Source organism: Salmo salar, chromosome 29, assembly GCF_965601325.2.
Source record: "Salmo salar chromosome 29, fSalSal1, whole genome shotgun sequence".
NCBI classification, from domain to species: domain Eukaryota; kingdom Metazoa; phylum Chordata; class Actinopteri; order Salmoniformes; family Salmonidae; genus Salmo; species Salmo salar.
In genome coordinates this window covers 31,987,501-32,011,810 of record NC_138319.1, presented here as the reverse complement: position 1 = coordinate 32,011,810, position 24,310 = coordinate 31,987,501, and the positions used below count along the sequence as shown (strand labels likewise).

Sequence of the window (24,310 nt, the reverse complement as noted above, 5' to 3'; positions counted from 1 at the left end):
GGGAGGGAGATGAAGAAAGAATGGGAGAGAGAGAAGAGAGGAAGAGAGAGAGAGAGAAACAGAGCGACAGCCAGAGCCAGAGAGGAGTGACTGCTGTGTGGATCTGTTTATGAGGTTTGGAAGGTTGATACTATAAAATCATCTAGATTATAACCACAGTTTGGCTACAGGCTGAGCAGAACAGTCAGACTGCTGTAGAGCCAGCCAGATAGCTAGGCAGACAGACAGATATTCCCAGACAGACGGACAGATGGGCTGGCTGTATTCCTAGTCCAGATGATCTGCGGCTAACGAGTCTTTAGACCATAAACAAAGTTAAAGAAACATGAGCAAAGTTTTCATTGGCTGTGTGTGTGTGTGTGTGTGTGTGTGGTGTGTGTGTGTGTGTGTGTGTGTGTGTGTGTGTGTGTGTGTGTGTGTGTGTGTGTGTGTGTGTGTGTGTGTGTGTGTGTGTGTGTGTGTGTGTGTGAGAGAGAGAGAGAGAGAGAGAGTCTGTGTGTGTGGAACTAGCTCGGCTAGATACATCTTTGAGATTTTGCTTTAAACGCCCACTAGAGCGGAAATTCCCTTTTTCTCAGCTGAAAGACAATGACCATAGCTTAACCATGATGTTGCACAAGGATTTAAGTCATTGTTTTTTTCAAAGTATGATGTATTTGGGTTTGAAGTGGGAAATCCGAAGTGGCAACTTTTCAGTGCCAATGCTGTGTGTTTACCTTTTGACGGGATAATACTCTTAACTCTACATTCCTTTTCAGGACTGGGTTTAATTTTAATGTTACCACCCACCTGCAAAGTTCTTCCTCTTCGCGAGTGAGTTGAGCTGAGTAACACTGTTTAATAAAACATCTTTGTCTGAGACGGAGAGATTTTCGCCGTAGCCTGCACTTGGCTGCCTGAGCCATATTTTTGCACCTCGTCTTTTAAACCAGCAAATGATCATAATCCATTGGGTAAATTGTCAAGTTTCAATTATTCTTGAGCTAGTCTGTATTAAAAAAATATATGAAAATATATATTTTATAAATGGTAAGATTTTGTGTGTTATGATTGACTGTCACTCCAAAATGAATGGTTTTGACCATGCTCGACTGCTTTGATCGGTGCAGCTAGAAATCACAAGTCCCTATCCTATAATGAAAATATTTTGTGCTGTTGTTACATTTGTATTGGTGTTTTGTTTTGTGTCGGATGCTCTCAAGGTGTTACATGTCATTTGCGGCATGCGTCATGAGCGGTGCGTTTCACTAGGCTATCCATATTACCAAACTGTTCAATAGCTAGTCTATCCATAATACAAAACCATTCAACAGCTAGGCTATCCATTTTACCAAACTGTTCAATAGCTAGGCAATCCATATTACCAAACCGTTCAATAGCGAGGCTATCCATATTACTAAACCATTCAATAGCTAGGCTATCCATATTACCAAACCTTTCAATAGCTAGACTATCCATATTACCAAACCGTTCAATAGCTAGGCTATCCATATTACTAAACCGTTCAATAGCGAGGCTATCCATATTACCAAACCGTTCAATAGCTATGCTATCCATATTACCAAAACGTTCAATAGCTAAGGTATCCATTTTACCAAATCATTCAATAACTAGGCTATCCATGTTACCAAACCATTCAATAACTAGGCTATCTATATTACCAAACCGTTCAATAGCTAGACTATCCATATTACCAAACCGTTCAATAGCTAGGCTATCCATATTACCAAACCGTTCAATAGCTAAGGCATCCATTTTACCAAACCATTCAATAACTAGGCTGTCCATATTACCAAACCGTTCAATAGCTAGGCTATTCATATTACCAAATCGTTCAAAAGCTAGGCTATCCAAATTACCAAACCATTCAATAACCAGGCTATCTATATTACCAAACCGTTCAATAGCTAGACTATCCATATTACCAAACCGTTCAATAGCTAGGCTATCCATATTACCGGAGATTCATCTTATTCTTTCTGCGTGGCCGCAATTTATGGAAAATTACAAAACTTTGGAGATAACAATAGATGGCATTCAAAGATAATGGTTTCCCGGATCCATCTGGTTTCTCCTGTCCATCTGGTTCCCCATATCCATCTGGTTCGCCTATCTATTTGGTTCCCCCTATCCATCTGTGGTGAAGTTTTCCCTAAATGCAAATCCAGCTCCAGATCGAGCCATAACCTAGCCAGATGGCTAATCTTTTGGAATTGTGCATCAACAACAGATAACATTAGCTAGCTAGATATGTTTAGCATGCTAGCTAGCTAGCTACATTGCCAGTCGTCAGTGCCCTACTTGTTATTTCTCCACGTCACGTGGAAATCACCACAACCTTCCCACCTCGAATTTGTGAATATGTATTAGCATCCTGCGTCATTCTTCAAAGTGGAACCTAAATGGTAATTTCCGCTGTAGGACAGGAATTACATTGAAATATGGCCAGTATTGCCTACTGGTGAGGGCCTTTCATTTCTTAAATTGACAGTAAGAGTCTAGGTCAGCTTGTTAATGTTGTCTAAGGTGTGATACTGTTCTATGATAATGAATGTTGGACAGGTGTATTTCGTCCCAGTACCCTAGAACAGTGTTTCCCAACTCCAGTCCGCGAACAATCCCAACAGTTCACATTTTTATTGTAGCCCTGGACAAGCACATCTGAATCAACTCCTTGAGGGCATGATGATTAGTTGACAAAGCCCTCAATAAATTGAATCAAATCATATCAAAGTTTATTTGTCACGTGTGCCAAATACAACAGGTGTAGACTTTACAGTGAAATGCTTACTTACAGGCTCTAACCAATAGTGCAAAAAAGGTATTAGGTGAACATTAGGTAAGTAAAGAAATAAAACAACAGTAAAAAGACAGGCTATATACGGTAGTGAGGCTATAAAAGTAGCGAGGCTACATACAGACACCGTTAGTCAGGCTGATTGAGGTAGTATGTACATGTAGATATGGTTAAAGTGACTATGCATATATGATGAACAGAGAGTAGCAGTAGCGTAAAAGATGGGTTGGCGGGTGGTGGGTGGCGGGACACAATGCAGATATCCCGGTTAGCCAATGTGCGGGAGCACTGGTTGGTCGGCCCAATTGAGGTAATATGTACATGAATGTATAGTTAATCTTACATCTAGATGTTCCGCTAGCGGAACGCCTCGCCAATATCCAATGATAGAGCGTGGTGCGAATTACAAACACCTAAAAAATCCCCAAACTTCCATTTTTCAAACATATGACAATTTTACACCATTTTAAAGACAAGACTCTCCTTTATCTAACCACATTGTCCGATTTCAAAAAGGCTTTACAACGAAAGCAAAACAATAGATTATGTCAGGAGAGTACCCAGCCAGAAATAATCACACACCCATTTTTCAAGCTAGCATATAATGTCACAAAAACCAAAACCACAGCTAAATGCAGCACTAACCTTTGATGATCTTCATCAGATGACACTCCTAGGACATTATGTTATACAATAAGTTCATATTTATATCAAAAACCAGCTTTTTACAATAGCATGTGACGTTCAAAACTAACATTCCCACCGAACACTTCCGGTGAATTTACTAAATTACTCACGATAAACGTTCACAAAAAACATAACAATTATTTTAAGAATTATAGATACAGAACTCCTTTATGCAATCGCGGTGTCCGATTTTAAAATAGCTTTTCGGTGAAAGCACATTTTGCAATATTCTGAGTAGATAGCCCGGCCATCATGGCTAGCTATTTTGACACCCACCAAGTTTGGCACTCACCAAACTCAGATTTACTATAAGAAAAATTGGATTACCTTTGCTGTTCTTCATCAGAATGCACTCCCAGGACTTCTACTTCAACACCCAATGTTGTTTTGGTTCCAAATAATCCATAGTTATATCCAAATAGCTGCGTTTTATTCTTGCGTTCAAGACACTATCCGAAGGGTGACGCACCGGCGCATATCGTGACAAAAAATGTCAAAATATTCCATTACTGTACTTCGAAGCATGTCAAACGCTGTTTAAAATCAATTTTTATGCGATTTTTCTCGTAAAATAGCGATAATATTCCAACCGGGAGACCTTGTTTTTGTTCAAACACTGAAAATAGAAAATGGAGTCTTCACATGCACGCGCGCCCCAGTGTCATTGTTCTCAGAACGACCACTTTCCAAAAGCCCTACTGTTTTTCGCCCAGAGTTATCATTCTCTGTTCTGGCGCCTTCTGAGAGCCTATGGGAGCCTTAGAAAATGTCACGTTACAGCATAGATCATCTATTTTTGATAAAGAGGCTATAGAAGGACAAGAAATGGTCAGACAGGGCACTTCCCATATAGAATCTTCTCAGGTTTTGGCCTGCCATATGAGTTATGTTATACTCACAGACACCATTCAAACAGTTTTAGAAACTTTAGGGTGTTTACTATCCAAATCAAATAATTATATGCATATTCTAGTTTCTGGGCAGGAGTAATAACCAGATTAAATCGGGTACGTTTTTTATCCGGCCGTGAAAATACTGCCCCCTATCCTAAACAGGTTAAAGTGACTATGCATATATGATAAACAGAGAGTAGCGGCAGAGTAAAAGAGGGGTTGGGTTGGGGGGGGGGGGGGGGGGGGGACACACATTGCAAATAGTCCGGGTAGCCATTTGATTACCTGTTCAGGAGTCTTATGGCTTGGGGGTAAAAACTGTTGAGAAGCCTTTTTGTCCTAGACTTGGCACTCCGGTACCGCTTGCCATGTGGTAGTAGAGAGAACAGTCTATGACTGGGGTGGCTGGGGTCTTTGACAATTTTTAGGGCCTTCCTCTGACATCGCCTGGTATAGAGGTCCTGGATGGCAGGAAGCTTGGCCCCAGTGATGTACTGGGCCGTTCGCACTACCCTCTGTAGCGCCTTGTGGTCAGAGGCCGAGCATTTTCCATACCAGGCAGTGATGCAACCAGTCAGGATGCTCTAGATGGTGCAGCTGTAGAACCTTTTGAGGATCTCAGGACCCATGCCAAATATTTTTTGTTTCCTGAGGGGGATGTTTGTCCAGGGCTACAAAATAATGGTACTGTTCGGGATACTGGAGGACTGGGGACAAGTGCATGCCCTAGAAAGCGAGATGCATAGTGGAGTAAACTAGTGCAGAGGGGAGGGGACAACTTCATGGAATGATACGCTGCTGAAGGCTCTGTATATGCCAGCGTTTCTCAGCTACAAATCCAATCACTATTTTATTTGTCACATGCGCCGAATACAACAGGTGTAGACCTTACCGTGAAATGCTTACTTACAAGCCCTTAACCAACAATGCAGTTCAAGAAATAGAGTTAAGAAAATATTTACTAAATAAACTAAATATATATATATATTTTGGAATCAATCAAAAAGTAACACAAGAAAATGACATAACAATAACGAGGCTATATACAAGGGGCACCGGCTCCGAGTCAATGTGCGGGGGTACAGGTTAGTTGAGGTCATTTGAAAAGTGACTATGCACATATAATAAACATTGACTAACAGCGGCGGTGGGGAGGTTCAATGTAAATAGTCTGGATGGCCATTTGAATAGTTGTTCAGCTGTCTTATGGCTTGAGGGTTGAAGCTATTAAGGAGCCTTTTGGTGTTAGACTTGGCGCTCCGGTACCGCTTGCCGTGCGGTAGCAGAGAGAACAGTCTATGACTTGGGTTTGGGGTTTTTCCCCAGCACTACACAGCTGATTGAAATAATCAATTCATCATGCATCATTAGCTGTGAAATGCAAGGGAAAACCAAAATATGCACTCCTTGTGCTTCCCAGGCCGAGTTTGGGAAACGTTGGCTTGGCTCCAAGGCTACATACTAATTAAGCTACGTGCTGTACCCTTAGCCAGGCTCTAAAAATGACTGATTTACATAGACCAACTATCGCTAACAGGCAGCCCTAGCATCATGCAAACACATTTGTGTGTGGACATGTTTAACTATTCTTGTGTGGACCAGAAGTCCCCACAAGAATAGTAAACAAACACAAATTTGACCAACTGGGGTTAAGTTTAGAATTAGTGTTAGGGTTAGAATTACATTCATTGTTTGGGTTAGGAGCTAGGGTTAGGGTTAGAATGAGTGTTAGGTTTAGGGTTAAGGTTAGAATTAGTGTTAGGGTTAGAATTACATTAATTGTTTGGGTTAGGAGCTAGGGTTAGGGTTAGAATGGGTGTTAGGTTTAGGGTTAAGGTTAGAACTAGTGTTAGGGTTAGAATTACATTCATTGTTTGGGTTAGGAGCTAGGGTTAAGGTTAGAATGAGTGTTAGGTTTAGGGTTAAGGTTAGAATTAGTGTTAGGGTTAGAATTACATTCATTGTTTGGGTTAGGAGCTAGGGTTAAGGTTAGAATGAGTGTTAGGTTTAGGGTTAAGTTTAGAATTAGTGTTAGGGTTAGAATTACATTCATTGTTTGGGTTAGGAGCTAGGGTTAGGGTTAGAATTAGTGTTAGGTTTAGGGTTAAGTTTAGAATTAGTGTTAGGGTTAGAATTACATTCATTGTTTGGGTTAGGAGCTAGGGTTAGGGTTAGGGTGAGTGTTAGGTTTAGGGTTAAGGTTAGAATTAGTGTTAGGGTTAGAATTAGTGTTAGGGTTGGAATTATATTAAGGGTTAGGGTTTATGAGCTAGGGTTAGGGTTAGAATTACGTTTAGGGTTAGGATCTAGGGTTAGGGTTAGGGTTAAGGTTATAATTAGTGTTAGGGTTAGAATTACGTTAAGGGTTAGGGTTAGGAGCTAGGGTTAGGGTTAGAATTACATTAAGGGTTAGGGTTAGGAGCTAGGGTTAGAATTACATTAAGGGTTAGGGTTAGGAGCTAGGGATCTAGTGTTTGGTTTAGGGTTAGGGTTAGGAGCTAGGCTTAGTTTTAGTGTTCAGGTTAGGTTTTGGGGTTAAGGTTAAGGTTAGGTTTATGGTTAAGGTTAGGGTAAGGGGTTAGGGGTTAGGGGTTAGGGAAAATAGGATTTTGAATGGGACTGAATTGTGTGTCCCCACAAGGTTAGCTGTACGTGTGTGTGTGTGTGTGTGTGGTGTGTGTGTGTGTGTGTGTGTGTGTGGATCAGGGTGATGTATAGTGAAGACCAGAGCGGGAGCAGCTCATACCAGTTAACTAAACCTAAACCCTCTACTGTCTGTCTATTTAAATCACACTCCACATATCAATCAACCACACCACATACACATTGTGTGTGTGTGTGTGTGTGTGTTGTTACAGACATCTTCTTTCATCTTTGTCTTTTCTTTCATCAGTAATCTGTGTGTTTCTTCGAACCGACATGTTGATTGTATTTCATGAACAGAATCCATCATTTCTGTCTCTAATCATCATTCATACATATCATTTAATCACTCAATTGATTTGCAAAAGGATTTGAATTGTTCATGTGAATGTGGTTGTGTCTTTGTGTGTTTGTGCATAAATGTGTATGTATGTGATCCCTCTTCCGTACTTGTTATGGCACACTGCTGTGAAGGAAGGAGTGTTCTCACACAGTCACATAACGATTGTGTGTGTGTGTGTGTGTGTGTGTGTGTGTGTGTGTGTGTGTGTGTGTGTGTGTGTGTGTGTGTGTGTGTGTGTGTGTGTGTGTGTGTGTGTGTGTGTGTGTGTGTGTGTGTGTGTGTGTGTGTGTGCGTGTGTGTGTGTGTGTGTGTGTGTGTGTGTGTGTGTGTGTGTTTGCGTGTGTGTGTGTGTGTGTGTGTGTGTGTGTGCGTGTGTGTGTGCGTGTGTGTGTGTGTGTGTGTGTGTGTGTGTGTGTGTGTGTGTGTGTGTTTGCGTGTGTGTGTGTGTGTGTGTGTGTGTGTGTGTGTGTGTGTGTGTGTGACACCATTGTAACTGCAGGTCAACCCACTCATGAATTAGTGGACCCAACACACACTGGTTGAGCCATTTTAACTGTAAACCCGGTGGGAATAACCAGCTGTGTTAGTCTCTATAATCTGTGTTAATCCCAGTCTGTGTACAGCAGAGCAGCGTAAATCCCCACAATCCCACCAAAGTACCAAATTAGAATTTCCGTTAGTCTTAATGAAACCCTAACATAGAATCCTGGATTGGTGAGTGTATGTCCACTTCTAATCCCAGTCTACTGTGTCTACCTGTAGCATTTAGGCAGTAGCATTTAGCATCATTTATTTTCTTTATATCAGGTACCATCATAACATGTCATGGCCAAAGTGTCTGGAGACACAATGTTGCGTTATGTCACATAAATCCCTCCGTGGTGTATTATAATCCCTCCGTGGTGTATTATAATCCCTCCGTGGTGTATTATAATCCCTCCGTGGTGTATTATGCATAGAGGTGTCCTGTCAGTATATGCATCAGCTGTAAAAGAGCAGGGGGAAATATCCTTAACAGTAAAGATAATAGCGTGGTAATTTAGCTAGTGGAAACAGATGTTTTAGCACCAACGTGGCAGAACTAAAACCAACTAACAGGTGTGTTTCATAATGTAATCATCAGCACATACACCCATACAGTACACACACAAATCAGCAAACCAATAAATGGCAATAACAAAATGTCTCTCTCTCTACCCAGGAGTTTTTATTTATTTGTATTTATTATGGATCCCCATTACTCTTCCTGGGGTCCAGCAAAATTAAGGCAGTTTATACAATTTTAAAAACATTACAATACATTCACAGATTTCACAACACTCTGTGTGCCCTCAGGCCCCTACTCCACCCCTACCACATATCTACAGTACTACATCCATGTGTGTGTGTATGCATGTGTCTGTGCCTATGTTTGTGTTGCCTCACAGTCCCCGTTGTTCCATAAGGTGTTTTTTTTGTCTGTTTTTAAATCTAATTTTACTGCTTGCATCACAGTTACTTGATGTGGAATAGAGTTCTATGTAGTCATGGCTCTATGTAGTACTGTGTGCCTCCCATAGTCTGTTCTGGACTTGGGGACTGTGAAGAGACCTCTGGTGGTATGTCTTGTGGGCTATGCATGGGTGTCTGAGCTGTGTTCCAGTAGGTTGGCATCTTCATTCACATAGTCTTGCCCCCTAACTTCGCTAAAGCCCAAACACACACACACATACTGCACAAAACCCACTCCTCCTGTGATTGACACGCTGTCGTTACCGTGACGAGCTGGAACAGTGCATGTTGCTGTGACAAGAATCAGTAGGCGCATGTGTATCCATGGGAATGCAGCTTTTCACACAGTTTTAGTCACATACCATCAATATCATGTGTATCCATGGGAATGCAGCTTTTCACACAGTTTTAGTCACATACCATCAATATCATGTGTATCCATGGGAATGCAGCTTTTCACACAGTGTTAGTCACATACCATCAATATCTAACTTTGCATGCCAGATGGGTATCACTTGTAAGTAAATCCTCAATTACTCAGCAGTGTACCCATAGTTGGACACTCTTAAATCAACCCTACATGCAGAGATGGCACTGTTGATTGGAATGATTGTGTGTGTGTGTGCGTGTGTGATGACTCGTGACTGCCGTAGCCGGTGTGAACGGTCTATTTAGTGTGTTATCTTAAAGGGGACGACTACAAGCTGGGAGAATTTAAAGGCATTTCTGAGACAGCATGAAACTCTATTAGAGTAATATTTCCCTGTGGAGGACCAGTAACTTATTTACTGTGACCAGCGAGCTGCTTTTTTTTTTAAACTGGTGAGATATCTGTGTGTGGTTAACTTGTCTGTTCTCTGGACCAGGTGTTGTTTCAGGACCAGAATACAGACTGTCCTGTCCTGTTCTCTGGACCAGATGTTGTTTAAGGACCAGAATACAGACTGTCCTGTCCTGTTGTCTGGACCAGATGTTGTTTAAGGACCAGAATACAGACTGTCCTGTCCTGTTGTCTGGACCAGATGTTGTTTAAGGACCAGAATACAGACTGTCCTGTCCTGTTGTCTGGACCAGATGTTGTTTAAGGACCAGAATACAGACTGTCCTGTCCTGTTGTCTGGACCAGATGTTGTTTCAGGACCAGAATACAACCTCTCTCTCTCTCTCTCTCTCTCTCTGTCTCTCTCTGTCTCTCTCTCTCTCTCTCTCTTTCTCTCTCTCTTTCTCTCTCTCTCTCACTCCCTCTCTCTCCCTCTCTCTCCCTCTCTCCCTCTCTGCCCTTCTCTCTCTTTCTCTCCCTCTCTCCCCTTCTCTCTATCTCTCTCTCTCTCTTTCTCTCCTTCCCTATCTCTACTTCCCTCTACCTCTCTCCATGTCTCCCTCTCCAATGTCCTCCATCTATTTTACACAAGAAAAGTTATACTGCAGTGCATTTAGGGGCAAGGCCTTGGTGCACACACACACACACACACACACACACACACACACACACACACACACACACTGGTGTGGTCTATATAATCACCTAGACAGGCTATGAGGGGAGCTCCCCTTGAGTCAGTGATCACTCCACTCCTGGGGCTCATTAAAAACGCACACACAAGCATACATGCACACACACATGCCCACACATGCACGGACACACACACGCATGGACAAACACACACACACACACACACACACACACACACACACACACACACACACACACACACACTCATGGTGTGTTTCTGCATAGTCTGCTATAGTGTTTCTAAAAGAGAGAGAGAGACTGAGAGAAAGGGATAGGGAGAAAGACAGAGAAAGAGAGAGACCGAGAGAGAGAGAGAGAGAGAGAGAGACCGAGAGAGAGAGAGAGAGAGAGAGACCGAGAGAGCGAGAGACCGAGAGAGAGAGAGAGAGAGACCGAGAGAGAGAGAGAGAGACAGAGACCGAGAGAGAGACAGAGAAAAAGAGAGAGAGAGACTGAGAGAGAGAGAGAGACAGAGAGAGAGTGAGAGCGACCGAGAGAGAGAGAGAGAGAGACAGAGACCGAGAGAGAGACAGAGAAAAAGAGAGAGAGAGAGAGACTGAGAGAGAGAGAGAGACTGAGAGAGAGAGAGAGAGAGAGACTGAGAGAGAGAGAGAGACTGAGAGAGAGAGAGAGACTGAGAGAGAGAGAGAGACTGAGAGAGAGAGAGAGACAGAGAGAGAGAGAGAGACTGAGAGAGAGAGAGAGCGACCGAGATTGAGAGAGACTGAGAGTATACAGTATCTACTAATTGTAGTCTGTACGTTTAGGTTTGAGTGCTTGTGCGTCATATTGGTCTAACATTGATCATACACTGAACAGTTTGATATTTCTCTCTGGTCTGACTGGCTATAATATTTTCTGCTTTGAGGAAATCCCTCCATCACAGACTGTCGTTGATTGTTCTGGGGAGCTAGCCTGCAGAGCAATATTAGCCTCCTAGCATGATCTAGCCCGTAAAACAATATTAGCCTCAGCCATCAACATAAATAGAGGATGTGTCAGCGATTCAAAGGAACAATGGAAAGCTCTATTTTCGTTAACTTCCAATTTATTCCTTATTATTTAAAATGTTAAGGTTCTGCTGGAAAAGTCAATTTGGCTGAAAACTGACTAGCTAACAGAGTTTTGCAGTAGAGCTTTTCCCTTCCAGGCTTCTAAGCTTCTTACTTCCTTGTAGGCCTTGCTGTCCACTGTTTTGTGGTGCTGAAATTCAGAATACCTATTCTGTCGCAGTTCTATGGTGCTGGACGTTGATAACCCTATTCTGTCGCTGTCCACTGTTCTGTTGGGCTGGACTTCTAAATTCCTATTCCGTCGTTGTCTGCTTCAATGGTGCTGAATATCCGATCGCCACTGTTACAGCTTGTTTGTTTACTTTACGTCAGATGTTATTCAGTAAATAGTTTCAATCTTGGATAACAACAATTAACTATGATGTTACAGTATGATCAACTCCATATCATACATTTCTTTTCAGAACCTCAAATCTTGTGTTTGTTTTCTTGCAGTTCGGTAGATGAGCAGTTTCGCTGGAACACCCAAGGTAAGTGTAAAATGCTATATTTTTCATTAGATGTTTTTATTTATAATCATTAACTATAATAGTGCCTTAAGAAAGTTTTGTTACATTACAGTCTAAAATGAATTAAGTAAATATAAATCCTCATCAATCTACTCACAATACCCCATAATGACATCACAATACCCCATAATGACAAGGCGAAAACAGGTTTTTAGAAATGTTATCAAATTTATTTCAAATTGAAAACATAAATACCTTATTTACATAAGTATTCAGATCATTTGCGATGATACTCGAAATTGAGCTCAAGCGCATCCTGTTTCCGTTGATCATCCTTGAGATGTTTCTACAACTTGATTGGAGTCCACCTGTGGTAAATTCAATTGATTGGACATGATTTGGAAAGGCACACACCTGTCTATATAAGGTCCCACAGTTGATAGTGCATGTCAGAGCAAAAACCAAGCCACGAGGTCGACTGAATTGTCCACAGAGCTCCAAGACAGGATCGTGTTGAGTCACAGATCTGTGGAAGGGTACCAAAACATTTTGCAGCATTGAAGGTCCCCAAGAACACAGTGGCCTCCATCATTCCTAAATGGAAAAAGTTTGGAACCACCAAGACTCTTCCTAGAACTGGCCGCCCGGCCAAACTGAGCAATCGGGGGAGAAGGGCCTTGGTCAGGGAGTTGACCAACAACCTGATGGTCACTCTGACAGAGCTCTAGAGTTCCTCTGTGGAGATGTCTTCATTCACTTCTTTCAAAGACTCAATCATGGACACTCTTAATGATAGTTGTGGCTGCTTTGTGTGATGTATTATTGTCTTTACCATTTTTTGTCCTTTGTGCTGTTGTCTGTGCCCAATAATGTTTGTACCGTGTGTTGTGCTGCTGCCATGTTGTGCTGCTGCTATGTTGTGTTACTACCATGTTGTTGTCGTGTTGTGTTGCTACCATGCTGTGTTGTCATGTGCGGCTACCATGCTATGTTATTGTCTTAGGTATCTCTTTATGTAGTGTAGTGTAGTGTAGTGTAGTGTAGTGTAGTGTAGTCCCAGCAGGAGGCCTTTTGCCCTTTGGTAGGCTGTCATTGTAAATAAGAATTTGTTCTTAACTGACTTGCCTAGTTAAATACAGTGAGGGGAAAAAGTATTTGATCCCCTGCTGATTTTGTACGTTTGCCCACTGACAAAGAAATGATCAGTCTATAATTTTAATGGTAGGTTTATTTGAACAGTGAGAGACAGAATAACAACAAAAAACAGAAAAATGCAGGTCAAAAATGTTATAAAATGATTTGCATTTTAATGAGGGAAATAAGTATTTGACCCCTCTGCAAAACATGACTTAGTACTTGGTGGCAAAACCCTTGTTGGCAATCACAGAGGTCAGACGTTTCTTGTAGTTGGCCACCAGGTTTGCACACATCTCAGGAGGGATTTTGTCCCACTCCTCTTTGCAGATCTTCTCTAAGTCATTAAGGTTTCAAGGCTGACGTTTGCCAACTCGAACCTTCAGCTCCCCCACATATTCTCTATGGGATTAAGGTCTGGAGACTGGCTAGGCCACTCCAGGACCTTAATGGGCTTCTTCTTGAGCCACTCCTTTGTTGCCTTGGCCGTGTGTTTTGGGTCATTGTCATGCTGGAATACCCATCCACAACCCATTTTCAATGCCCTGGCTGAGGGAAGGAGATTCTCACCCAAGATTTGACGGTAAATGGCCCCGTCCATCGTCCCTTTGATGCGGTGAAGTTGTCCTGTCCCCTTAGAAACCCCCCCCCCCCCCCAAAGCATAATGTTTCCACCTCCATGTTTGACGGTGGGGATGGTGTTCTTGGAGTCATAGGCAGCATTCCTCCTCCTCCAAACACGGCAAGTTGAGTTGATGCCAAAGAGCTCCATTTTGGTCTCATCTGACCACAACACTTTCACCCAGTTGTCCTCTGAATCATTCAGATGTTCATTGGCAAATTTCATGTATATGTGCTTTCTTGAGCAGGGGGACCTTGCGGGAGCTGCAGGATTTCAGTCCTTCACGGCGTAGTGTGTTACCAATTGTTTTCTTGGTGACTATTGTCCCAGCTGCCTTGAGATCATTGACAAGATCCTCCCGTGTAGTTCTGGGCTGATTCCTCACCGTTCTCATGATCATTGCAACTCCACGAGGTGAGATCTTGCATGGAGCCCCAGGGCGAGGGAGATTGACAGTTCTTTTGTGTTTCTTCCAGTTGTGAATAATCGCACCAACTGTTGTCACCTTCTCACCAAGCTGCTTGGCGATGATCTTGTAGCCCATTCCGCCGTGTGTAGGTCTACAATCTTGTCCCTGACATCCTTGAAGAGCTCTTTGGTCTTGGCCATGGTGGAGAGTTTGGAATCTGATTGACTGATTGCTTCTGTGGACAGGTGTCTTTTATACAGGTAACAAGCTGAGATTAGGAGCACTCCCTTTAACCTCTTACATCTAGACGTTCCGCTAGCGGAACACCTGCTCCAATATCCAATGATGGGCGTGGTGCGAAATACAAACTCCTCTAAAATCCGAAAACTTCAATTTTTCAAACATATGACTATTTTACACCATTTTAAAGACAAGACTCTCCTTTATCTAACCACACTGTCCGATTTCAAAAAGGCTTTACAGCGAAAGCAAAACATTAGATTTTGTCAGCAGAGTACCCAGCCAAAAATAATCAGACACCCATTTTTCAAGCTAGCATGTAATGTCACAAAAAACAAAACCACAGCTAAATGCAGCACTAACCTTTGATGATCTTCATCAGATGACAACCCTAGGACATTATGTTATACAATACATGCATGTTTTGTTCAATCAAGTTCATATTTATATCAAAAACCAGCTTTTTTACATTAGCATGTGACGTTCAGAACTAGCATACCCCCCGCAAACCTCCGGTGAATTTACTAAATTACTCATGATAAACGTTCACAAAAAACATAACAATTATTTTAAGAATTATAGATACAGAACTCCTCTATGCACTCGATATGTCCGATTTTAAAATAGCTTTTCGGTGAAAGCACATTTTGCAATATTCTGAGTAGATAGCCCAGCCATCACGGCTAGCTATTTAGACACCCACCAAGTTTAGCCCTGACCAAACTCCGATTTACTATTACAAAAGTTTGATTACCTTTGGTGTTCTTTGTCAGAATGCACTCCCAGGACTGCTACTTCAATAACAAATGTTGGTTTGGTCCAAAATAATCCATCGTTATATCCAAATAGCGGTGTTTTGTTCGTGCGTTCAAGACACTATCCGAAGTGTAAATAAGGGTCACGAGCATGGCGCATTTCGTGACAAAAGATTTGTAAATATTCCATTACCGTACTTCGAAGCATGTCAACCGCTGTTTAAAATCCATTTTTATGCCATTTTTCTCGTAAAAAAGCGATAATATTCCGACCGGGAATCTGCGTTTAGGTAAACAGACGAAAGAAAACAAAGCATGGGGTCGATTCGGGCACGCGCCTGAGTCTCACAGTACTGTGACCAGCCACTATCTAAACGCGCTACTTTTTTTCAGCCAGAGCCTGCAAAGCCACGATTCAGCTTTTTGCCGCCTTCTGAGAGCCCATGGGAGCCGTAGGAAGTGTCACGTAACAGCAGAGATCCTCTGTAATGGATAGAGATAATCAAGAAGGGCAAGAAATTGTCATACAGGGCACTTCCTGCATGGAATCTTCTCAGGTTTTGGCCTGCCAAATGAGTTCTGTTATACTCACAGACACCATTCAAACAGTTTTACAAACTTTGGAGTGTTTTCTATCCAAAGCTAATAATTATATGCATATTCTAGTTTCTGGGCAGGAGTAATAATCAGATTAAATCGGGTACGTTTTTTATCCGGCTGTGAAAATACTGCCCCCTAGCCATAACAGGTTAAGAGTGTGCTCCTAATCTCAGCTCGTTACCTGTGTAAAAGACACCTGGGAGCCAGAAATCTTTCTGATTGAGAGGGGGTCAAAAACGTATTTCCCTCATTAAAACGCAAATCATTTTATAACATTTTTGACATGCGTTTTTCTGGATTTTTTTGTTGTTATTCTGTCTCTCACTGTTGAAATAAACCTACCATTAAAATTATAGACTGATCATTTCTTTGTCAGTGGGCAAACGTACAAAATCAGCAGGGGATCAAATACTTTTTCCCCTCACTGTAAAGGTTAAATAAAAATCTGGGAGAACCTTCCAGAAGGACATCCATCTCAGCAGCACTCCACCAATCAGGCCTTCATGGTAGAGTGGCCAGACCGAAGCCACTCCTTAGTAAACAACACATGACAGCCCACTTGGAGTTTGTCAAAAGGTACCTAAAAACTCTTAGACCATGAGAAACAAGATTCTCTGGTCTGATGAAACCAAGATTGAACCATTTGGCCTGAATGCCAAACGTTACGTCTGGAAAAAACCTGGCAACATCCCTATGGTGAAGCATGGTGGTGGCAGCATCATGCTGTGGGGACGTTTTTCATTAGCGTGGACTGGGAGACTAGTCAGGATCGAGGCAAAGATGAATGGAGCAAAGTACAGAGAGCTCTTTAATGAAAACCTGCTCCAGAGCTCACAGGACCTCAGACTGTTGCGAAGGTTTAGCTTCCAACAAGACAATGACCTTAAGCACACAGCCAAGACAACCCATGAGTGGCTTCGGGACAAGTCTCAATGTCCTTGAGTGGCCCAGCCAGAGCCCGGACTTGAACTCGATCAAACAACTCTGGAGAGATCAGAAAATAGCTCTTCAGCAACGCTCCCCATCCAACCTGACAGAGCTTGAGAGGATCTGCAGAGAAGAATGGGAGAAACTCCCCAAATACAGGTGTGCCCAGCTTGTAGCATCATACCCAAGAAGACTTGAAGCTGTAGTCGCTGACAAAGGTGCTTCAACATAGTACCGAGTAAAGGGTCTGAATTCTTATGTAAATATGAAATTTCCGTTTTTTTATGTTTTATAAATTACAATACATTTCTAAAAACCAGTTTTTGCTTTGTCATTATGGGGTAGATTGATGAGGGAAAAAATGATTTCATCAATTTTAGAATAAGGCTGTAACCTTACAAAATGTGGAGAAAGTCAAGGCGTCTGAATACCTTTTGAAGGCAACGGTATGTCTTGAGAATATAACCAGATATCACAGCTATGTAATGTGACATTGAAAATAAACACCTTTTATAGAGGTTGTGTCACAACTGTGACCCAGACTAACCTATTGCCCATGTTTCCTGCTTCCTGTGCAGCAGATGGCCAGAAGGACATAGAGGATGAGTTGACCACAGGACTGGAGCTGGTTGACTCATGCATCAGATCCCTGCAGGTATCTGGAATACTGGACCCTCACCAATACAACACAGGAGAACGTAAGGACAGCTCTTATTTCATTATGACAGGGTGTGTGTGTGTGTGTGTGTGTGTGTGTGTGCGTGCGTGCGTGCATATGCGTGTGTGTGTGTGCGTGTATGTGTGTACTTGTGTATGTGTGTGCATGCATGCGTGTGTGTGTGTGTATACTTGTGTATGTGTCCATGCGTGTGTGTGTGTAAGTGTGTGTGTTTCAAAGCTCCTACTCTTTATCAAATCAAATTTTATTTGTCACATGAGCTGAATACAACAGGTGTAGTAGACCTTACTGTTGTCGTGTCTTTGGCTATGCCGGATTAAGTGATATGACATGCTATTCTATAAAATAATTTATCTGTAATTAATATTACCTGATTAAGCTAATCATGTAAATGTAATTAACTAGAAAGTCGGGGCACCACGAAAGACTGTTTATAGAGCTGTTATCTTCATAATAAACTCTTAAAGACCTAGTAATATTTTACATCAGTAGCAGTCAATATTACTTGTCACCTTATTTCAGTCTCATCTGAAAGTTGTAAATTCTTGGTTATCTTCACGAACCCTGGCTAACAAGTTGAATCAGCAATACAAACTTTGGTTTAATTATTTATTTACTAAATACCTAAATAATCACACAGAATTACATATACACAGAATGCAAATTATGTCATACAGAAAATGTCCCTGGTGGACGGAGCCGACATGACGGCTGGTTACACAAAGAGTGAAAGAGCGGGAAGACTGAGGAACAAAGGGAGAAGCTATGCTATCGTAAATACAGTATCTTATGCATTCTAAATTACCGCCCATTTGGAAAAGGAAAATGCAATAAATATTTACTCTGAGCTGCGCTTCGGTAGGTTGGTCGTAGATGCTGGCCGTGTTGCCCAACAGAGATCTTCGTGTCCTCGGAAGAATGTCTCTGGTGGTAAATTGGATACATTGTAGTATCGTCATTGTTTGTTCATCTGGATCCGTCGTCCGTCCTTTCCTAGCCCACGTTTACAGCGGCCGCTGCTAACTCAACGGCTCGGAGGTATCACTTCTGTAGTGAATAAGAGTTCAAAGTTCATTCCTTTCGAAACCAAAGCTCATGCTGAGGTTAGCTTAGTTCTGTAGTTGACATGTTAGTCCTTTTAATGTGGAACCGTTGTCCTCACGTCCTCGGAACAGCTTATTATCTGAATCCTTCTGACATCGGACCGTCGCCCTAATGTACCCGGAACAGCTTATTATCTGAATCCTTCTGAAGGGTGTGTTTCATAGTTTACAACCCATGTCTGTTCACATGGGCAGGCCACTGAGTTGAGCATAGTTCACTCATGAAAACCCAATTCTCTCATTTGGAAGCTAAAATTACATTTAATCTTTTCACAAATAGTTTCATATTTAAACATTTAAATTGCACAACAATTCCATGTGAATCTGATAACTAAAATGTGTAGACTTTCCCAGATACAGTTTATGTCGTCCTGTCATTAGTAATGTCTCAGATGACAACCGAACAGACATCATATTCATTAAGTACCAACGCATATTTTCAACTGGTTGGATTACCGAAATATGGTTCCTTTCCCCCCACCTTTTGATGTTCCCCGACTCTATATGTTTAACAAAGGCTCTTAAAGAGTCCTTCTGTAGAGTCAAGAGAGAGAGGGAAGGGAGAAAGGTATTTATGAGGGTCATAAATCTTACCTACAGGCCAACGTCATGACAATGTGAAATGCTTACTTACAAGCCCTTAACCAACAATGCAGTTCAATAAATAGAGTTAAGAAAATATTTACCAAATAAACTAAAGTCAAAAATTATAAAAAGTAACACAATAAAATAATAATAACGAGGCTATAGACAGGGGGTACCGGTATGTGCGGGGGCACCGGTTAGTAGAGGGAATTTGTACATGTAGGAAGGGTATCAGCAATGTAAAAACAAAGTAAGTAGTAAATAGTGTAAATAGTCCCTGTGGCCATTTGGTTAATTGTTCAGCAGTATTGTGACATGGGGGTAGAAGCTTTTTGGTCCTAGACATGGCGCTCTGGTACCGCTTCCCGTGTGGAAGCAGAGAGAACAGTCTATGACTTGGGTGACTGAAGTCTTTGACAATATTTTTGGCCTTCCTAGTATAGAGGTCCTGATGTACTGGGCCGTACGCACTACCTTCTATAGTGCCTTACGGTCAGATGCCGAGCAGTTGCCAAACCAGGCGGTGATACAACCGGTCAGGATGCTCTCGATGGTGCAACTGTATAACTTTTTGAGGATCTGGGGACCCATGGCAAATCTTTTCAGTCTCCTGAGGGGCAAAAGGTGTCAGATGTTACCGTCTGTTCCTGAATTTTGAATGTTTTCACAATGACAGTCAGTCCACTGAGAGGAGAAGGGACCATTTGGTTGGAAAGAACAGAAACCCCGGTTTGGGTTTTCCTCTATCCGTCAACCTTGATATTATACAAAAAGCTCTTATACAGAACAAAAGATACAGACTTGTGTGTGTGTGTATGTGTGACATTCCCCCTCTCCCTGTGAAGCAAAAAAAGTGACGTGTGTTTAATAATTCATAGGAACCAGGGTGGAATCTGGATTAAAAGAAAAGTATTTTGTGAAGGAAAAGAGGAGATGGGTGGAGGAGAGGAGAGGAGAGGAGAGGGGAGGAGAGGAGAGGAGAGGAGAGGAGAGGGGAGGGGAGGGGAGGGGAGGAGAGGGGAGGGGAGAGGAGAGGAGAGGAGAGGAGAGGAGAGGAGAGGAGAGGAGAGGAGAGGAGAGGAGAGGAGAGGAGAGGAGAGGAGAGGAGGAGGAGAGGAGAGGAGAGGAGGATGCTCTGAAACACCACTGCAGGTAGTTTTAATCCCACACTACACAAAGACAGAGGAACGATAGAATAGTCTTCTCGCTCATATTGATGTTGGTAGCAGAAGGGGTTCAGGGGTGAAGTGAAGGGATTCCCAGGCTTTCAGCAAAATGAGACACAATGGAGGGTTAAACTTGTGTAGAGATGAAGCTAGCATTTCCAAAAAGAACACAGTTGAACTGAAGAACAGAGAACCAAGTGAAGCCCTCCATGTTGAGTTCCTGAGATGGTAAAAAGGCTGTAGTTTCCTGTTGAAGATTATGTAGAAAAATGTAAATCTCCTATTGTCCTACAAGCATCTCTGGGGAAGCACACACTGCTTTCAACTAAATGTCAGAATACGTCAAAGTGGCTCAGTGTGTGAGTGGTGTGTGTCAGTGTGTATGTGTGGTGTATGTGCTTGTCAGTGTGTGGTTGTGTGTGTGTGCTATACTCACATAAACAAAGCGAGAAAAAGGGAGAGAGAGAGAGAGAGAGAGAGAGAGAGAGAGAGAGAGAGAGAGAGAGAGAGAGAGAGAGAGAGAGAGAGAGAGATAGAGAGAGAGAGAGACAGAGGCTCTTCAATAGGGAGAATAAGAATAGCCTCTGTATTCAAAATATTAAGCAGAGTAAGATACAGCACAGGTCAAATTATCGTCGGAAGTTTACATACACTTAGGTTGGAGTCATTAAAACTCGTTTTTCAAACACTCCACAAATTTCTTGTTAACAAACTATAGTTTTGGCAAGTCTGTTAGGACCTCTACTTTGTGTACTTTCCAACAACTGTTTACAGACAGATTATTTCACTTATAATTCACTGTATCACAATTCCAGTGGGTCAGAAGTTTACATACACTAAGTTGACTTTGCCTTTAAACAACTTGGAACATTCCAGAAAATTATGGCTTTAGAAGCTTCTGATAGGCTAATTGACATCATTTGAGTCAATTGGAGGTGTACCTGTGGATGTATTCCAAGGCCTACCTTCAAACTCAGTGCCTCTTTGCTTGACATCATGGGAAAATCAAAAGAAATCAGCCTAGACCTCAGAAAAAAAATGTAGACCTCAGCAAGTCTGGTTCATCCTTGGGAGCAATTTCCAAATGCCTGAAGGTACCACGTTCATATGTACAAACAATAGTACGCAAGTATAAACACCGTGGGACCATGCAGCCATCATACCGCTCAGGAAGGAGGCGTGTTCTGTCTCCTAGAGCTTTGGTTCGAAAAGTACAAATCAATCCCAGAACAACAGCAAAGGACCTTGTGAAGATGCTGGAGGAAACAGGTACAAACGTATCTATATCCTGTAACGCCCTGGCCATAGAGAGGGGTTTTTGTTCTTTATTTTGGTTAGGCCAGGGTGTTACATTGGGTGGGCGTTCTATGTTATTTTTCGAGGTTTTTTTGTATTTTGTTAGTTTTGTACCTAGCAGAACTGCAGGCTGTCGTTCATTTTCGTGTTTTGTTTAAAGTGTTTCTATTAATTAAATATTGAATATGAACACTCACTCCCCTGCGTATTGGTCCACCTTTTCCGACGATGACTTCTCTGTTTCATCTGACGACGAAGACAACCGTTACAGAATTACCCACCAACAACGGACCAAGCAGCGGAGGAAGGAGAAGCGCCAGGAGAGGAGCGTTCAGGATTTCGTGGACTTGGGAGGAAATCCTGGACGGGAAAGGACCATGGGCTCAAGCTGGGGATTATCGCCGCCCGCAGTGGGAGATCGAGGCGGCGAGAGCTGAGAGGCGCTGGTATGAGGAAAGGGAGCGCAGCAGACACGAGAGGCAGCCCCCCAATTTTTTGGGGGGGGGGCACACAGGGAGATTGGCGGAGTCAGGCGGTAGACCTGAGCCAACTCCCCGTGCTTACCGGAAGCAGCGTGGTACTGGTAAGACACCGTGTTATGCTGTGGAGCGCACGGTGTCCCCAGTGCGCGTGCATAGCCCGGTGCGCTACATACCAGCCCCCCGCAAGTGCCATGCGAGTGCAGGCATCGAGCCAGGGCGGATGGTGCCAGCTCAGCGCGTCTGGTCTCCAGTGCGCCTCCTCGGTCCAGGTTATCCTGCGCCGGCGTTGCGTACTGTGTCTCCAGAGCGCTGGGAGGGTCCAGTTCGCCCAATGCCTGCTCTCCGCCCGTGCCGGGCCAAAGTGGGCATTCAGCCTGGAGTAAGCATGTCGAGCGTACATACCAGAACTCCAGTGCTCCCCCACAGCCCGGTTTATCCTGTGCCTCCTCCTCGGTCCAGGCCTCCAGTCGGTCTCCCCATCCTGGTCCGTCCTGTGCCTCCTCCTAGGTCCAGGCCACCAGTGGGTCTCCCCATCCTGGTCCGTCCCTGTGCCTCCTCCTAGGTCCAGGCCTCTAGTGGGTCTCCCCATCCTGGTCCGTCCTGTGCCTCCTCCTAGGACCAGGCCACCAGTGGGTCTCCCCATCCTGGTCCATCCTGTGCCACCTCCCAGGACTAGGCCTCCAGTGGGTCTCGCCAGTCCGGAGCCGCCAGAGCTGCTCGCCAGTCCGGAGCCGCCAGAGCTGCCCGCCAGTCTGGAGCCGCCAGAGCTGCCCGCCAATCAGGAGCCGTCAGAGCCGCCCGCCAGTCAGGAGCCGCCAGAGCCGCCCGCCAGTCAGGAGCCGCCAGAGCCACCCGCCAGTCAGGAGCCGCCAGAGCCACCCGCCAGTCAGGAGCCGCCAGAGCCGCCCGCCTGTCCGGAGCCGCCAGAGCCGCCCGCCTGTCCGGAACCGCCAGAGCCGCCCGCCTGTCCAGAGCAGTCAGAGCCGCCCGCCAGCCCGGTGAGTCCTGTGCCTACGCCTTGGGCCAGGCCTCTTTCATGTCTCCCCAGCCTGGTGAGTCCTGTGCCTGTCCCCAGGGCCAGGCTTCCTTCATGTCTCCCCAGCCTGGTGAATCCTGGGCCAGAGCCGCCAGAGCCGCCCGCCAGCCCGGAGCCACCGGAGCCACCAGAGCCGCCCGCCAGACTGGTGAGTCCTGTGCCTGCGCCCAAGGCCAGGCCTCCTTCATATCTCCCCAGCCTGGTGAATCCTGGGTCAGTGCCGCCAGAGCCGCCAGGGACGCCCGCCAGCCGGGCGCAGCCAGGGACGCCCGCCAGCCGGGCGCAACCATCGCCGCCCGCCAGCCGAGCGCAGCCATCGCCGCCCGCCAGCCGGGCGCAGCCATCGCCGCCCGCCAGCCGGGCGCAGCGATCGCCGCCAGCCGGGCGCAACCAGGGCCGCCTGCCAGCCGGGCGCAGTCAGGGTCGCCCTCCAGACCTTCGGCACGGCCAGGTGCGCCGCCTAAGAGGGCGACGCCAAGGGTGGAACAGAGGCCACGTCCCGCACCTGAGCCGCCGCCGTAAGAAGGCCCACCCGGACCCTCCCCTTCAGTGTCAGGTTTTGCGGCCGGAAGTCCGCACCTTGGGGGGGGGGGGTACTGTAACGCCCTGGCCATAGAGAGGGGTTTTTGTTCTTTATTTTGGTTAGGCCAGGGTGTTACATTGGGTGGGCGTTCTATGTTCTTTTTCTAGGTTTTTTGTATTTTGTTAGTTTTGTACCTGGCAGAACTGTAGGCTGTCGTTCATTTTCGTGTTTTGTTTAAAGTGTTTCTATTAATTAACTATTGAATATGAACACTCACTCCGCTGCGTATTGGTCCACCTTTTCCGACGATGACTTCTCTGTTTCATCTGACGACGAAGACAGCCGTTACATATCCACAGTAAAACGAATCCTATATCGACATAACCTGAATGGCCGCTCAGCAAGGAAGAAGCCACTGCTCCAAAACCGCCATAAAAAAGCCAGACTACGGTTTGCAACTACACATGGGGGACATAGATCGTACTTTTTGGAGAAATGTCCTCTGGTCTGATGATACAAAATAGAACTGTTTGGCCATAATGACCATTGTTATGTTTGGAGGAAAAAGGGGAGGCTTGCAAGCCGAAGAACACCATCCCTACCGTGAAGCAAGGGGGTGGCAGCATCATGTTGTGGGAGTGCTTTGCTGCAGGAGGGACTGGTGCACTTCACAAAATAGATTGCATCATGAGGTAGGACAATTATGTGGAAATATTGAAGAAACATCTCAAGACATCAGTCAGGAAGTTAAAGCTTGGTCGCAAATGGGTCTTCCAAAGGGACAATGACCCCACGCATAATTCCAAAGTTGTGGAAAAATGGCTTAAGGACAACAAAGTCAAGGTATTGGAGTGGCCATCGCAA

The 24,310-nt window shown here is 44.2% G+C and overlaps 1 protein-coding gene across 1 annotated transcript in view; it reads left to right on the top strand.

Annotated features, from left to right (window-relative positions):
• LOC106590590 (catenin delta-2) overlaps nt 1–24,310 on the top strand; it is a 597,564-nt gene that overhangs the window by 231,256 nt on the left and 341,998 nt on the right. The window contains exons 4-5 of the mRNA XM_045710617.2: nt 11,876–11,910; nt 17,155–17,274. Of these exons, the coding sequence (XP_045566573.1) occupies nt 11,876–11,910; nt 17,155–17,274 (155 nt within the window). The remainder of the gene's footprint in view (nt 1–11,875; nt 11,911–17,154; nt 17,275–24,310) is intronic.